General features: G+C 42.3%; 1 protein-coding gene and 1 long non-coding RNA gene across 2 annotated transcripts; both read left to right on the plus strand.

Moving 5' to 3' along the window:
- On the plus strand, positions 1-2,531 carry LOC123652895. Its single transcript, XR_006742449.1, has 2 exons — positions 1-524; positions 1,298-2,531. It is a non-coding gene; the product is annotated as an uncharacterized LOC123652895 (long non-coding RNA).
- Positions 2,532-3,354: 823 nt separating this feature from the next.
- On the plus strand, positions 3,355-4,308 carry LOC118726147 (olfactory receptor 2W3-like). The gene has a single exon (XM_036450589.1). It carries the CDS (start codon positions 3,355-3,357, stop codon positions 4,306-4,308), a length of 954 nt encoding a protein of 317 aa, XP_036306482.1.
- Positions 4,309-17,828: the final 13,520 nt, after the last annotated feature.

Here is a 17,828-nt window from a genome sequence, read left to right on the forward strand (position 1 = left end):
AAATGGCCCAGTAGTACTTACATTAAAAGTATATAGAATACCAGTGGCGAGAGTCCCAACTTTGCTCTTGTGAAGTAATAAATCCTTATGGCATCAAGGGACAAATTCTCATGGTCCTCATTTGCTGCCTGGAGCCTGTGGGATTTGTGGTGGTGCACGCCGGGGGCACACCTCAGCGTAGGCACTAATGAGCCCTGAGGGTGCAGACGTTGCCCTGGAGCCTGGGGCTGTGGATGGCCCCAGGTCACCGTCAGGGTCTCTCTCCACTCTTCTTTCAGGACAGCGGTGTCACTGGGGCTCATTGCCATGCACCTGCACAAGCACCACGGTCCATTGCATTTGCGAGTCCTGGGCTACAGCCAGGAGAGGTGCGTTTTTTTCCTCCACATGCACAGTTATACCCGGTAGAGCATCTGCCTGAACCCAGGAGAGGAGGAGACATCTGGGCGTGGAGGTCCTCCAGCTCGATCTGCACCTTCCCACGTCTGACTTTTCATGGAACTGGTAGCACAGAAGTAAACACTGTGAGTAGATTTCTGGATTGAGGAACTCAATCTGTAAATTGCACTTCTCTATTGGCTTGTTACATTGAAAGGCCACTATAAAAAGGAAGGATTTCTTACCCTTTACAACAGCATGGATGGACCAGGGGAATATCATGCTGAGTGAAATAAGGCAGCCAGAGAAAGACAAATATTACATGATCTCACTTATTTGTGGAATTAATGAACATAATAAACTGACCAACAAAATAGGTCCAGAGGATACAAGGAACAAAACTTGGGGGGAAGAGATGGGAAGAGATTTACCAAAGAATTTAAGCAATGGGCACAAACAATGGTGGAGTGAAGGCCTGGAGTGGGGCAGGGGCTGGAAGGAGGGGGCGAATGGGGAGAAAAATTGAGGGACATCTGTAATACTGTCAACAATTTAAAAAGCCTTATGGAATGCCTCAAAGGAACAGAAAATGAGGAACACACCTTTTGCTATTGGAAAATGTATGGATTGTGACAGATACACTTATACTGTATTATAACAGATACACACAACTCTATACACAAACACATACCATCACAGCTTCTGCTACTTCATTTAAAAAAATCCAATTTACTAGTGCCAAGTGATTTTTAAAAGATGAGATATAAAAGTGCTGAAGAGACAAAGTATGAAGGAACACAAAATGAAAGCTATTATTTTTTTATGTTGGGACTGGAGTTTGTTTTGTTAAGAAAGACAGGTTTGTCACGTGCATGTGAGGAAAGGAGACCTGAGATGTGAGTTTCGTTGTTTTTTTAAGGGAAAGCATTGAAAAGGTTACCATCAGCAGAGGGTGTGATGGAGAGGTGTCCCTCTTCGCTAGGAAGATGCAGAGCATAGCCCTGCTCTGAAAACACGGTCCTGTTTCTTGCCGACCATCATTGCAGCCACACATTTTGGGAGTTTAAACTCCTCAGTCTTCAATATTAAAAAAATCTTTCATTAGTCATTTTTATTTTGTTTCATTATTTTCTTGCCAATTTCTTAAAAATATTAGAAAGGTAGCCGTTCAATGGTCATGTTGAATTTCTCTAGTATTTTTATGATTCTTTATATTTTTAGTGGTGTTTCTTATTACATAGATATATTAAAAAATATGAAATTTTAGCTGTATTTTGCTTTATTGCTTTTGAGAACTGCAATTTGCCTGGTGAGACCTATCTAAATTCAAAATGATCAGGAACGACTTTTGTGCTTTCTTACAATAGTTATATTTAATGTTTAAATATTTGGTTTGTTATTTGTTTTGGTGCAAGTGGTGAATGAGTGGTTCACACTTCCCAGCTCCAAGTGCCCCCCATTTACCATGGTTTATTATGTTTTCAAAGTATGTTTGAATATATGTTAAATGTAGAATTTCTCTGCCTAGACACATAAGACTAGTTTCCCATTTCCTGTGTATATGACACATAAGCTTTATGCAACATACCTTCCTATTTACCAACTTTTAAATTAAAAAATATCAAAACATATCTATAAAGTAAATAAGGTAGCTCGATGATTACCATTTTCGATGAGGAAACTGTAAAAGCCAAAGAGCTTTCTGCGGGTTCCTCATTGTATCTTGTTGGCAGGCGGGCTGGGGCTGTAGCTTGACGTGTTCAATCGATTCCTCTGTGTTGTCTGTAAGACTGGTGTGCTAGGTCTTCAAACATGCTTTGTTTGAATGTGATAAACTCTGAGCATTGCAATTGGATAGAGGTTTCTGCACATGTATGTAAATTACTGCATTAAAGTTACTTTACATGTTGTGGTCTTATTTTCCTCAAGCAGTTTATGCTTTAGAAGAAAAAATATACATGCTTAATTTCATAAAAATCAGACCCAATTGAGAAGGAGATGTTAATTTTATGTGTATGTTGCTTTAGTAATATTCAATTATCTCATATGTTATTTATTTATTTGGGTACTTTAAAATTACCTCAAGAATAATGGTCAAATGAATGAGATGTGTCCTTGAGGTAAAGAACAAATAAAATATTCTTCATATAATGCATGTTTTCTGCATTCTATTAATTCATTATCCTGGGGTTCCATTTTGGATGTTTGAGGTTTTAGCAGGAGCTCAGGCAATTGTGTTTTAAGGAAAATCAGTGGCAGGGCCATGGCAGGACCAGTTTCTGTCATTAAAATGATAAGCGGTGCCAGCAGCATAGGACGAAGACTCTGAGCTCAATTTCCTTGGTTCTAATCAGCACTGCCTTTTTCCAGAATATGGTCATTTGCTTAAAATACATCTGCCTCTGTTGCCTTTTCTGTAAATGTGGGTTAATAAGACTGCCAACTCCATATCACTGCTGTTAAATGAGTAAATGTTGGGAGTTAAATGAGTAAATAACTGCAGCAACCTGCACGGTTGGATTCAGGATCTGAAGGAGGGGCTGACACACAAATGAAAACATTAGACAAGAAATATGAATTATTAAGGGGTGGGGGCCAGGTGGTGTCTCTTTCATGAAGAGCACACTGACCTCTGGCCTGTCTGCTTTTTATTTACTTGAATACACATTTTCCCTTTAGCAATGCATACAGGCATATCAAAGGTAAACTTTGGTAAACAGTAAAAGGATTATCAGGTTAGGGCATTGCCTTGAGCCACCACTATCTCAACAGGAACAATCGATGCTTAGCCTCAGTCCTGTTAATGCCCAAGGTCCATCAGTTTCCAAGTTCTTGGTGCACTGACAGTGTTGGCAAGCAGTGGCTGGCTGCAAGTAACTGTAAAAAGCATAGGGGATCCCTGGCTCACAGAAAGTGCTGCCTTATATTGTCTGTGACCATTATTAGTATTGCTATTCTTCTTCAGGTGCAGTAGAAATGGAAGGAACCAACAATAGTGCTCAGGGAAATTTCATCCTTTTGGGATTTTCTGACCACCCCCATTTGGAGAAGATCCTCTTTGTGGTCATCTTGATTGCATATCTCCTGACCATTGTGGGCAACACCACCATTATTCTGGTGTCCCGGCTGGACTCCCACCTCCACACCCCCATGTACTTCTTCCTCACCCACCTCTCCTTCCTGGACCTCAGTTTCACCACCAGCTCCATCCCCCAGCTACTCTATAATCTCAGTGGGCATGACAAGACCATCAGCTACATAGGCTGTGCCATCCAGCTGTTTCTCTTCCTGGGTCTGGGTGGTGTAGAGTGTTTGCTCCTGGCCGTCATGGCATATGACCGGTATGTTGCAGTCTGCCATCCCCTGCACTACATGGTAATTATGAAGCCTCGCCTCTGCATGGGCTTAGTGTCTCTGGCCTGGGGCTGTGGTGTGGCCAACTCCCTGGCCATGTCCCCAGTCACCCTGCACTTACCACGCTGTGGGCACCGTAGTGTGGACCACTTCTTGTGTGAGATGCCTGCTCTGATCCGGATGGCCTGTGTCAACACGGCTGTGATCGAGGGCACTGTCTTTGTTCTGGCCGTGGGCATTGTGCTGTCACCCCTGGTGTACATCCTGGTCTCCTACGGCTACATCGTCAGGGCTGTGTTACGAATACAGTCAGCATCCGGGAGACAAAAGGCCTTCAACACCTGCGGCTCCCACCTCACAGTGGTCTCCCTGTTCTATGGAAACATCATCTACATGTACATGCAGCCGGGCCACAACTCCTCCCAGAACCAGGGCAAGTTCCTCACGCTCCTCTACAACATCGTCACCCCGCTCCTGAACCCCCTGATCTACACCCTGCGCAACAGAGAGGTGAAGGGAGCTCTGAGGAGGCTGCTGCTCGGTGACAGAGAGCGGAAAAGGAGTAAGGGTCCATAGGAGAGGTGGCTATCTCCAGCCTGGCCTTCCGCTCCGTCAGAAGCCTGCGGTGGCATTTGGGACCATTCAGTTAGACCTGGTGTGGACCTGTACTTCCCAATGTGCATGTCTTTTCTTGGACTTCCATAAGCTGTTTCCATTCCAACATTATATGTCTTCATGTGTAACTGCACAACACATATCATTCAAAAAAATTGTTCTACATGAAATTAATAGTTATAAAGATGAATTTCCACAGCTTCTACCAGCCTTCCAAGTAGAAAACTGCCTTTCTTAACCAGTTTTGCTATTGTTGCTGGCCTTTTTTTTTTTTTTTTTTTTTTTTTTTTTTTTTTTTAAATTGTCCAGCAACTTTCTGTGTATTTTTTTTTTTTTTTATCGGTTACACATTGTTTAATGACAGGAAAATCATGTTCAAAGATCAGAGAGACAAATTGGATACTGATTACATATGTATTTCTTAAATCTTTCATAGAATCAAGATTCTTTTCGACCATTTGTCCCCAAATGTTGATGTTTTCCCCTGCCAGAAGCCAATTCCAGCATGTCTGCAGGGCTGAATCATCTAGAGGTGCCTGAAGACATTTCCCCAAACCTGAAAAGGATGCACAAATGATTGCTTGCTGCCAGACAGCTAAGGGTATTTCAATGTACATGTTATTGCTCTCTACTGGCCAAACACCTGAACAGCCAAAGGCAATTCCTCCAATCTGACAATGGATTCTGTGTGCTAAACTCGACATTTGATATGTATATCTACATTTGATATGCCTTAGGACAATTTGTGTTAATAAAAAGCAAGGGTTCCTGAGACAAGAGAGAACTGGTTTTTTTAGTCAAGCTTCTTTGGCCCCCAAATGCCTTCCAAAATTATGTTTCGTCTCCAGACTCTTGATTAATTTACACACAGTGCTTCTCCTGATTCCTGACCCCTTTTTATGTTTTGTAGTTTGTTTGTTTTTAATTTTGGAAAGCATTTGGGGACCTGACCCCTTTTTAGATGCTGAATTAAGACCACTGGCAGCCGAAACTGGTTTGGCTCAATGGATAGAGCATCGGCCTGCAGACTGAAAGGTCCCGGGTTCAATTCCGGTCAAGGGCAGGTACCTTGGTTGCAGGCACATCCCCAGTAGGGGGGGCGTGCAAGAGGCAGCTGATCGATGACTCTCTCTCATCGATGTCTCTAACTCTCTACTCTGTATCTCTCTCCCTTCCTCTCTGTAAAAAATCAATAAAATATATTTTAAAAAAAAACAAAACAAAAAAAGACCACTGACATTTCCCAAAGTCTAGAGTAAGGTTCTGGGCAAACCAAGAAGGTTATTTAGAACATGATAGGTGGATCATTTAAATCTTAGAACATGATTATTTCTCAGGTATATATTTATTTTATTAGTGAGAAGGAATTAATAATTATTAAGTTCCTGCTATGAGGCAGATGCTCTTCATTTATTGAATTTTCTCTGCATTTATTGGAAGTCAACATGATTTTCATGATTCATTTTTACCCATGTCATTCAAAAAGCTTTAAGGTTTAATCATTTGCTCAATTAGAACCGAACCAGAGATATGCTGCAGGTTCTATCTGACTATGACCTCCTGCTATTTCCATTGCTATATGAATTTTCAAAGAGTAAAATCCTTATCATTTAAAGGTTAGTATCACAGAGCCTTTGGAACTCAAAAGCATGATTTGCTCCCATTCCTTGCATAACACAGACCAGAGTATAGAGGAGAAAAAAGTTTTCCTGGACTTTTTAGGGTGCCTGTTGGGTCTCAAAATTAAACCAAGAAAGATTAACAGAAAAAAGGCATACCAATTGATGAAATACAAGTTTTATGTGACACAGGAGGTTTATTGAGATGAAGACCCCAAGAAATGGTATTTATGCCATCCTACCTAATAAAAGAGTAATATGCAAATTAACCATCACTCATCTCCACAAGCCATGCCCACCAGCCAATCAGAGCAAGTATGCAAGTAAATCCAACCAAGATGGCTACAGCCACAGAGAGCAGGAGGGAGGTGTTTCCCCGGCAATGGAGGAAGCCAAGCTTTCTGCCTGCCCTTGCCGGCCTAAGCCTCCACTCAAGACTACAAAGTTTCAATTATAGAAGGTAAACAAATCCAAACAGAACGGCTGCTGCCACGGGGTGAGCAAGATGCTTGGCTCTGCTCCAGGCTACAAAGTTTCAGTTGTAGAAGGTAAATAAATCCCAGATACCAGGGCCTTCGCTTGGGTTAGTGGAGGGTGTGGCCAGCCTGCGAACCACCACAGGCCCCTCGCTCAGGCTGTCCCACGCCCCTAGGGAACCCCCACCCTGATCTGGAACACCCTTCAGAACAAACAAGCTGGCCCACACCCATACACCAGGCCTCTATCCTATCTAATAAAAGAGTAATATGCAGATTGACTATCACTCCAATACACAAGATCAAGATAGCTGTCCCTATGTGGTCAAAGATTCTGCCCCTATGTGAACACAAGATGGTCAGCAGGGGAGGGCAGTTGGGAGGGGCCAGGCCTGCAAGGGAGGGCAGTTGAAGGCGATCAACCCTGCAGGGGAGGGCAGTTAGGGATGACCAGGCCAACAGAGGAGGGGGCAAACGGGCTGGCAGGGAAGCAGTTATACATCAATCAGGCTGGCATAGGAGTGGTTAGGGCGTGATCAAGCTGGCAGGCAGAAGTGGTTAGGGGTAGTCAGGTGAGCAGTTGGGAGCCAGGAGTCCTGCATTGTGAGAGGAATGTCCTACTACCCAGTGTGGGATCGGGCCAAAATGAGCAGTCTGACATCCCTTGAGGGTTCCAGATTGGAAAGGGTGCAGGCTGGGCTGAGGGACAACCCCTACACACTCACGCCTCCATGAATTTCGGGCACCGGGCCTCTAGTTATTTCATAACAACTTATATCTTCCCCCCGACCCAAACATAATATGTAAAAGTGCCCGTCAACTCCATGGTGGTGGACATGTCACCTTCTCCACCTAGTGCTGCTGCCGCTGGTGGTTCAGACATCATGGTCCAGAACCTGGTCCTTTGCTGGCCATCATGTGGCTCTCTGAACGCTTTCTTTCAGAAAAGCCTTTCGGCAATGAATACCAAGTGCTTGCCTAACACTGTACAAAATGAAGGGCTTTTCTAGGCAGAAGGGAGCAGGAATAAGGGAAGTCATACTCGGCAAAGTGAGTTGGTTAATGTAAGGTTGCTTTCCTTTTGGGCAAAGAGGGGCAAACAGAATAATGGTGATAGAGGCTGAGTTTTTCCCACTTGTGCTGATTAGGCAATTTCTGGTTTTCTGATTTCACATTTCATTTCCAAAACTGTAACTTCATCTTGGTTTGCTGAGGTGGGCTAAGCATAAGCGAGTCCATGGGGGGGCCTCTTGTCTTTAATACCTCTGACGATCTTATGCCTCTGGGTAATAATAAAGGCAGTTGCTGTATAATTGCGTAGGAGAGTCACCTCACTGGGTCTAACACAGAACAAAGTTGCTTTTGCCTGAGCCTGTGATCCCAGGAAATAACCTCTGGCCCTCTAAACCAGCCCTTTGTGTCATGTAGGTCTGAAGTCATCTCCTCCTTGATGCTCATGGATTCTTCTTCCTGAAGGCAAACTCAGAAAAGGAAAATAGTGGGATAAATCTCAGCCTCTGTCACTATTATTTGATAGATCCTCCCTTTCCCCAGTGGTGGGCGGAGTATGACGTAACCTGCAGCCTGGACACACCTAACCAGGCACCTTGTATGGACTGTACATCGAACGCCAATCAGCACCTGCCAAATCCTAAGTCCTTGTCCCTATCTGACCATACATTAAGCCTCCAATCAGTACATGCAGAGCACACTAAGCCCCCCTCCCTTCCCATTTCTCCCCTCAAAAGGCGTGTTCACCTCTGCAGGTGCTGCTGTTCTCCCCTTGTGAGACAGCCCGGCAGGTCCTTCTCCTCTAACAAAGCCAGTGGTCCTGGTTTTTGGCCTCTGTCTGATCTTTCATTATTCATTGCGGATTTCCACTGGCACGTATCCTCTCCCTCCTCCACTGTCCACTCTAAATAACCTTTACCTTCAGCTATCCCATCAGCGGATGTGGTGGCTTTTCTGGAGATATGACCCCCGCCATGATCCTTATGGATTTGAGCCTTTATTAATAATACTTCTCTCAGTTGAGTGTTGCTGCACCTATCTATTCAGTTATTAGGGACGAGGAAATACCACAAGTGTTCTGCACATTCCATACTCTTCAGTTTTCTTGCATTTGTTCTGGATCACTCATGAAGGGCATCTGTTTTCATCCTGTGAATGGTCTGAAATCACCTGAATCTAGCTAAAATCTTTTATTCCTTAACCTCAAAGTTGTTTCTGAAGGGACCAGAATAAGTTAGAACTACTGAAAGCTTGTTTTTAACAATTATGCTTCTTCAAAATTTTGGACTACATAGGGTTCACCATGATTTACTTGTAACCACTAAATCCATGGCAAATGGAACTGGTTCTTGGAACTATACTGCCATAGAATCAACTCTCTATGAAAGTGTGTAGGAAATCACTGAAGGAGGACTGCAATGCAAAGCGTGAAACTTCATGACAGTTATTTCTGAATTGTTCAAACCTCAATATTAAATTTCCTTTTAAATTTATTGCAGATACATGAACCAATGTTTTTACCTCTGAATGAAACTATGAAATGACCCCCTCATAGCACTATATAACTCTTTATTTCATCCTGTTTATAATCTACTAGAGCACATGTGTCAAACACAAGGCCTTCGGGCCAAATCCGTCCCGCCAGGCCTTGCAATGTGGCCCACACCGCGCTGTCATCACTGCACTCCGCTGCGTTTCCATCACAATGACAGTTTATGACTGTTCAGTAAACCATTCGGCCCGCGATTTAGGCTGGATTTTAGATTTTGGCCCCTTCTCTGATTGAGTTCGACACCCCTATGCTATACCCTCACAACCCCAGCTTCATCAGGAAGGTCGTCCAGAAGGTCATCCTGCTGTTCGGCTGTTTGGTTGATTTGCATATTACGCTTTTATTATTATAGATAAGTACTTATTTGTTGCCATTCTTACTCTTTATGCCTGTGTTATTCTCTTTCTCTCTATTTCTTTTTCATTTAGATTTAGTCCCTTTAGCATTTCTTATAGTGCTGGTTTGTAGGTAATAAAATTTTTCAGCCTTTTTTTTGTCTGCAGTGCTTTTTATTTCACCTTCAATTGTGAATTATAGTCTTGCTGGATAGAATAGTCTTGTATTTTGTCCCTTTGTTTTTATTACTTCGTATACTTCATGCCACCCCCTTCTGGCCAGAAGTGTTTTTATTGAGAAATCAATTGACAGTCGAATGAGAGCTCCTTTGTAGGTAACTTTCTGTCACTTTTTTTGCAGTCCTTAAGATTCTTTCTTTGTCTTTAATGTTTGCCATTTTAATTAATATGTGCGTAGGTATGTTTCTTTGGGGGTTCATCTTGATTGGGACTCTCAGTGTTTCCTGAACATGAGTGGCTTTTTCCTTCACCAGGTTAGGGAAATTTTCTGCCATTATTTCTCCAAACAGGTTCTTTATTTCTTGCTTGGATACTTTTCTTTCTGGTACCCCTATGATGCAAATATTGTTAAATTTCATATTGTCCCAAAGCTCCCTTAAATTCACTTGCTTTTTAAATTTTGTTTTTTCCATTTGCTGCTTTGAATGCCCCCTCCCCCACTTGTCTTCTAATCGCTAATCTGATCCTCAGCTTCTTCTAGTCTACTCTTGAATCTTTATTTCAGCTATGTAATTCCTCATTTCCAATTGATTCTTATTGTTTCAAGCTCTTTTCATGTTGGCATAGCTCTCACTAAGTCCCCTAATATTCTCATTAATTTCCTAATAATTCTCATGAGGTTGCTTGTAGTTCTCACTGAATTGTTTGAGCATTCTTATTCCCATTACTCTGAATTCTTTATCTGAAAAACTGCTTGCCTCCATTTCCTTTGGTTCCTTTCCTGGTGATTACTCCTTTCTCTCATTTGGGGTTGTTTATTTGTCTCCCCATCTTTGTTGTCTCTTTATATTTGTTCCTGTGTATTAGATCAAACTGCTATGCCTCCCAGACTTTGTGGGGTAGCCTTACGTAGTAGGTGTTTTGTGGGACACAATGGTGCCTGAGCTGGGTTATTAGGTCTCCTGAGCTGGGTACTCTAAGAAAATCTCTTGCTTGAGTTGTTTTGGTTCTCCTGTAATAATTGTGTCTTGAATGTTATTTTCCTGTTCATGGATGGAATCTCCTCTCAGGCTGGCTGACTTTGTGGTTCACCCCTGACCACACCAAGCAAGCTGTTGTGGGGATGCTAAAAGAACAGGACAGAATACAACACAACAAAATGCAAAACAAAAGAAACAAAACTAAAACATACCCAAGACCCCTACAGCAACAATAAAAGCAACCACCAGAAAGCAGAGAATTAGGAAGAGAAAAGAGAGCAAGAATGATAGAAGAAAATAATTAAATAAATAAATATGAGGAGAAAAATAACAAAACAACCAAACAAACCAAAAACTCCACACAAAAAAGACTCCAGAAGAAGAGTGAGGAGAAAAAGGAATACGTAGGTGCAGAGCTGAAATAAAGATAATAAGAATAAATAATTAGGGGAAAGAAAACAGTTTAAAATAAAGGAGGAAAAGTAAAAATAAAAAATGAAAAATGAAAAGGAAAATAGAGGTAAAAGCAGATAGACCCAAAATAAAAAAAGGAAATAAAATGAGATAAGGAAGGAAAAGGAAAAAAGATAAAGAGAAGAAAAAAAGAAAAAGAAAGGGAAAAAAGATTGTGTGTGAAAAGGGAAGAGGAAAATTGGTTATATAAATGAAACAATACAGACTATAATAATAAATCAATAAAGCAGACAGATAAAAATGATAATTAAAAAAAAGAAAAAAAGGAAAGAGAAAAAAAATTTTTTTAAGGAAAATAAAAAGAACAAGAAAAAAAAAAGTGAGATGGAATTCTTTTGAGCTGAGTTTAGTGTCCATGGAGCTTGTTTTGGATCTCACTCTTCTATTGTCTGCCACTTCTGGACTTCCTGTGCGGTACTTAGGTGCTAACCACTGTCAGGCACTGTCCTTTGGCTTTCAGCAACCTGCATGAAGCTCCAAGCGATCCACTGATCCACCGTTTGTGTCTGTCTCCACAGGACTTGGCTGTGAGCGGGAGGGGCCAATCTGTCCTCTAAAGCAGGTTTGTTAGCGGTGAGGGGCCCAGGGCTGGGTCAGCAAACTTCCCCTGGTTCTTTGAGTTCCACCTCTGCCTGCCTTTGTTTGCCAATCCTACCTAATAAAAGAGTAATATGCAAACTGACCATCACTCTAACACACAAGATGGCCACCCCATGTGGACACAAGATGACCACCACAAGATGGCCCAGCAAGGGAGGGCAGTTGTGAGCAATAAGGCCATAAGTGGAGGGCAGTCGGGAGGGATCAGGCCTTCAGGGGAGAACAGTTGGAGGGGACCCAGGCCTGAAGGGGAAGGCAGTTGGGGGGGGACTAGGCCTGCAGGGGAGGACAGTTGGAGGGGACCAGGGCTGCTGGGGAGGCAGTTAGGGGGTACCAGGCCTGCAGGGAAGGACAGTTGAGGGGAGGAAGGGAAAGACCAGGCCTGCAGGGGAGAGCAGTTAGGGGCAATCAGGCTGGCAGGGGAGCAGTTAGGCATCTATCAGGCTGGCAGGGGAGTGGTCAGAAGGTGATCAGGATGGCAGGCAGAAGCAGTTAGGGGAAATCAGGCAGGCAGGTAAGTGGTTGGGAGCCAGCAGTCTTGGATTGTGAGAGGGATCTCAGCGGCATCAGGCCTAAATGGGAAGTCAGACATCCCTTGAGGGATCCCAGATTGGAGAGAGTGCAGGCTGGGCTGAGGGAAACCCTCCCGCACACCCTGTGCATGAATTTCATGCATCAGGCCTCTAGTGTTATAATAATGAAAAACCCTCTAATGTATGAAATAATTATTGTATGAAATGTTTGCTGTGTGGAGACTCCAGTACTCTGTAACTTCCAAATTGGTGAACACCCCACTATCTTGATGTGAAAGCCCTTAAAGTGTAAACGCCCTGCTCCTAGCACAAGGCACACTGTCTGGCCCACACTGATAAGACACAACTTGTTTACTACTGGCTATATAAGCACCAGACCTTCTTCAGTCAATATCTCCTGCCTGATGAAGCGACTGCAGCTGCCTGTCTGTCTTCATCTTCATCGTCCATTTATCAGTGTGCATCGCCAAGTGGCCTTTGCTGGAGCCTAGGACCCACTAGGAACAGGTTAATAAACCTTGTGTAATTGCATACTAATTCTGTCTTGTGTGTTCATGTGATCCGGTTCAGCTCAGCTGTCTAGACATTGAAGTACCAGGGGAACAGATAATTAATTGGTGCATAATTGAGACAATTGGCGTAGTCGGCAGGATTCGAACCTGCATGGGGAAACCAATCTTAATCACTCAAAAGCTTGTTTCTGAAAGGGCTTTAGGGTGGGGAGGTGCTGTTCAGGTTTCAGGGACTGTGGTGGGTGTGTTTCCTGTCCCAGGACTGCTCCTCTGCAAGTGGCTCAGAATATTACTCTGCCCTCGGCTGGACAGAGATCCTACCGTGTTTCCCCGAAAATAAGACATCCTCCGAAAATGAGACCTACTTACAGGTTTCCTTCTGAGTGAAATATAAGGCATCCCTCCGAAAATAAGGCCCCCCCCTAGGCTAAACATGAGAGATTTGGTCCACTGATTCTGAAAGAAATGGAGTCACAGAAATTCACCAGGAAATTCAGGAATTGGATTGTTATGATGATGTTCCAGAAGATGATGACATGATTGTCATTGAATAAATGAGTAAATTCTTGATACTGTAGGATTCTCAGTTCGTCTGGTTTGTATTGACAACTACCGTACTACCTTACCATAAACAGGTAATAAATTTCCTTTATTTTCATTTAACAATAAATGTGTACCGTATTCTTCTTTGTGGAAAAATAAGACATCCCCTGAAAATAAGACCTAGCGCATCTTTGGGAGCAAAAATTAATATAAGACACTGTCTTATTTTTGGGGAAACGGGGTAATATGCAACCCAGGTGGATCAGCTGGAAACCTGGAGTTCCTATCAGCGCTCCTGTGCAGGGAAAGTAGCAGACCTGCGTGGTGCCCAACAGTGGACGGACAGACTCTCCCCAGTCACTGAGGCCTCCTGAGTCTGTTCAAACCTGTGAGTGCGGCCTCTGCCTTGGTTTCCTCTGAAAAGATCAAAATGCAGGGAATAGCACGCAGGCTCTGAGGGTGAGGCGGGCTGTGTTCCCCAGGGCAGTTTTTATTTTTTCTTTACTTGCCTTGTGGCCGCTGGAAGCAGCTTGTTTCTCTCAGGAAAAACGGCTGTTTCAGTCGGACACTTAGAACAACCAAATGCAGGACTCCTGGCTGCTGTTTTCCCAGGTCTCCCTGCACCGTCTCTCTTTAGGCACCTCAAGTTCACACCTCCCTCCCTGCACCAATGCTGGGAGCCAGTTCCAGCATGTCATAACTGCAAGAGTCTCATCAAAAGGTTGGTGGAATCTGGGGACTCAACAAGGACTGAGTTACATATGTTATCACCTGTTGGGACGAATCTCAGAGGGAAGGTGGGGGTGAAGAGGTAGGAGGGGAACTTATATGCAAAGCCCAAGGACACAGACAATAGAGTGGTAAAGGCCTGGAAGGAACGGGTGCGGAGAGGAGGCGGTCAATGAGTCAAAAAGAAAGACATCGTAATACTTTCAATGACAAAGATAAATTAAAGACATGAATAATGCGCTGCTACATCTCTCCACATGTGACTACACTAAAATTGTTGTGTGTAAGTACAGGCTTAGTGACAAAAAGCACGATGTCATTTAATAAAATATTAAAGTATTTCCAGCAATAGTAAGAATCTTCATGGTTTATACATTTTCGCCAAAAGTGGAACCATGTATTTCCCCCTCCTCTATTGTGGTTAGCGAGAAAACTAAACAGAAAGGTTCTTGGTAATGGAATTCATGACCTCCACTCCACAACCTCTCCTTCAGCATAGAGGTAACCCACCCTGGGAGCACCATGGGTGCTGGGAGGCGGCTGGAGGGCAGGCTGCAGCTCCCACTTTAAAATGCTGATTCATGGTGACAACGGCCAGTTCGAGACAGAAGTGACGTTTCACTTAGACATCTCAGCTCCCTGCAGCAAACACCAAACTGCCTGGAGAGCAAACATCTATAGAGGACTAAGAAAGAAAGAGTTCTATTCTTGTCAGTATATTTGAAACACTTCGACTACAACAGACTTTTGCTTATTTTGTTATTCTAAATGTGAATCATATACTTGTATCTATTTATAAGATGGATAAGAGGGCATAAAATTGAGAATAATTATCTCATTGGATCCTTAGTAGTCTTTAAGATTATCCAAAATAAATCTCTCTTCGTGAATACATAATGTCCTATTATAAAGTGAGATGATGACATTCACTCTATCAGCATATATGTAAGAGGAAGGATTTTATCATATTCTTTTTAAATATATATATTATATACACAAGGTTTATTACAATGAATGATATACTAATTACATTTTAAAGTGAAAATGTGCACTTTATTTAAAACCAATAACTCAGTCTACTTTTTTTATTTGTGAGTTTGAATGAATCCATTTTGGCTTCATGTTTTTCCATGCAGACAGCAGGAAACAGTGTTTTACAGCTAAAACCTTATGATATAATTGATAACCACGTACCCCAAGCACAGGCTGTCTACAGTTAGCTGCTTTGGTTTACAGTTCAGAGAAAGGACACTTTACTGCCCAGACTCACTGCTCTGCCAAGTGTTGCCATGGCAACCACACTTTGTCTCCTTTAAGTTTGCTAATAAAGGATCGTTACAGATCCCAGAGAATTCCCTAGTTCCTAGAATAGGTTAAGAGTCCAATTAACCAGTTTCCAGAGGGAAAGATACAGTTTTAACTCATGCTAATTGGGAAGCTATTCAATGAAGTTCTCTGGGCGCACAATTTGGCTAAACTCATTAGAAGTTTTTGCAATAATCCCAGAAGCCTCAGGTAATGAGCCCCTGAGCACTGCTCATCCAATTAAAGTATTTCCCTCCCATGCGTGGAGCATACAGATGCCTATGGTTAGTGTTTTGTTGTTTTTGTTAGTGAACACTCTAACCCCACAGATGTAAAAGAAAAAAGTGACTCAAAGATTCTTAGAAATTGACTTCCAGGCTCTTAGAAATATCCCTCAATTTCTATTTACCAATGTCATTAAAACTATATTGAGTAACAGAAAACTCCACATCTCTCTCAACTCGTTTTAGAACATATATAAATATAAGTATACATATGTCAGGTATTGCATAGCAGTTCCAACAAATCCAACATTAATAGGAGGGATTATGTAGCAAACTTCCAAATTTAGAAGGTTGAGAGATGTCGTTTCTAGTCTCTCTTTGCTCTCTTTGTTGTTGCTGTTGACAGTATTAAAGATGTTCTACATTTTTCCCCCTTTGGCCCCTCCACCGGCCCCTACCCTAGGACTTCACTGCAATAATGTTTGTGCCCAGGAGCAATGCATACATTCATAAAAATTATTTGGTTAATCTTTTCCTGCCCTCCCCCCTGCCCCCCGATTCCCTCTGAAATTCACCTGTTCCATGCTTCCATGCCTCTGGATCTATTTTGTTTGTCAGTTTATTTTATTCATTAGATTCCACAGATGAGTGAGATCATGTGATACTTGTCTTTCTCTGACTGGCTTACTAAACAGCATAATAATCTCTAGATCCCTCCATGCTCTCTCAAAGGGTAAAAGATCCTTCTCTTTTTACAGCTGCATAGTATTCCATTGTGTAAATGTACCACAGCTTTTTTTATCCACTCATCTACTGATGGGCACTTGGGCTGTTTCCAGATCTTAGCTTTTGTAAATAATGCTGCTATGATCATAAGAGTGCATAAGTTCTTTCTGATTGGTGTTCCTGAATTCTTAGTCCTAGAAGTAGGATCATTGGGCCAGATAGAAGTTCCATTTTAAATATTTTGAGGAAGCTCCACACTGGTTTCCATAATGGCTGCACCAGTCTGCATTCCCACCAGCAGTGCACTAGAGTTCATTTTCTTCCACAGCCTCATCAGCACTTGATGTTTGTTGATCTATTGATGGTAGCCATTCTGACAGGTGTGAGGTGAACCTCATTGTCATTTTAATTTGCATGCATCTGGCCGAAACTGGTTTGGCTCAGTGGATAGAGCGTCGGCCTGCGAACTGAAAGGTCCCAGGTTCGATTCTGGTCAAGGGCATGTACCTTGGTTGCGGGCCCATCCCCAGTAGGGGGTGTGCAAAAGGCAGCTGATCGATGACTCTCTCTCATTGATGTTTCTGACTCTCTGTCCCTCTCTCTTCCTCTCTGTAAAAAATCAATAAAATATATTTTAAAAGAAAAATAATATATAATTTGCATGCATCTGATTATTAGAGACCTTGAGCATTTTTCAGATGTCTCTTGACTATCTGTAGGTCCACTTTGAAGAAGTATCTAGCCTAAACTGGTTTGGCTCAGTGGTAGAGCGTCGGTTTGCAGATTGAAAGGTCCCAGGTTCAATTCCGGTCAAGGGCATGTTCATTGGTTGCGGGCACACCCCGGTAGCGGGTGTGCAAGAGGCAGCTGGTCAATGTTTCTCTCTCATCGATGTTTTTAGCTCTCTATCTCTCTCCCTTCCTCTCTGTAAAAAATCAATAAAATATATTAAAATGAAGAAGTATCTATTTAGGTCCTTTGCCCATTTTTAAATTGGAGTGTTTGTCTTCCTTTTGTTGAATTTTATTAGTTCTTTATATATTTTGGAGATTAACCCCTTACCAGATGCATCATTGGCAAATATGTTCTCCCATACAGTGAGTTACCTTTTCATTTTGAAGATGGCTTCTTTTGCTGTTCTGAAACTTCAATTTTGAATAATATTGCTGGATAAAGTAGTCTTGGATTCAGCCCTTTGCTTTTCTTTATGTTGTATACTTCATGCCACTCCCTTCTGACCTGAAGTGTTTCTATTGAGAAATCAGTTGACAGTATAATGGGAGCTCCCTTATAGGTGACTTTCTCTCTCTCTTACTGCCTTTAAGATTATTTCTTTGTCTTGTACATTTGCCATTTTAATTATGATGTGTCTAGGTGTGGGTCTTTGAGGTTCATCTTGATTGAACCTCAAATCACTTTTTCCTTCACCATGTTTGGGAAGTTTTATGTAATTATTCTTTCAAACAGGTTCTCTATTCCTTGCTCAGATTCTTCTCCTTCTGGTACATCTATGATGCAGATGTTATTATGTTTCATATGGTCCAAAAGCTCCCTTAAACTATCCTCCTGTTTTAATTTTTTTTTAATTTCTGCTCTGACTGGGTGCATTTTCTACCTTGTGTTATAATTCACTCATTTGGTCCTCAATTTCTTATAATCCACTGGTCAGCCCTTTTGTGCCT

Source organism: Pipistrellus kuhlii, unplaced genomic scaffold, assembly GCF_014108245.1.
Source record: "Pipistrellus kuhlii isolate mPipKuh1 unplaced genomic scaffold, mPipKuh1.p scaffold_m20_p_21, whole genome shotgun sequence".
NCBI classification, from domain to species: Eukaryota; Metazoa; Chordata; class Mammalia; order Chiroptera; family Vespertilionidae; genus Pipistrellus; species Pipistrellus kuhlii.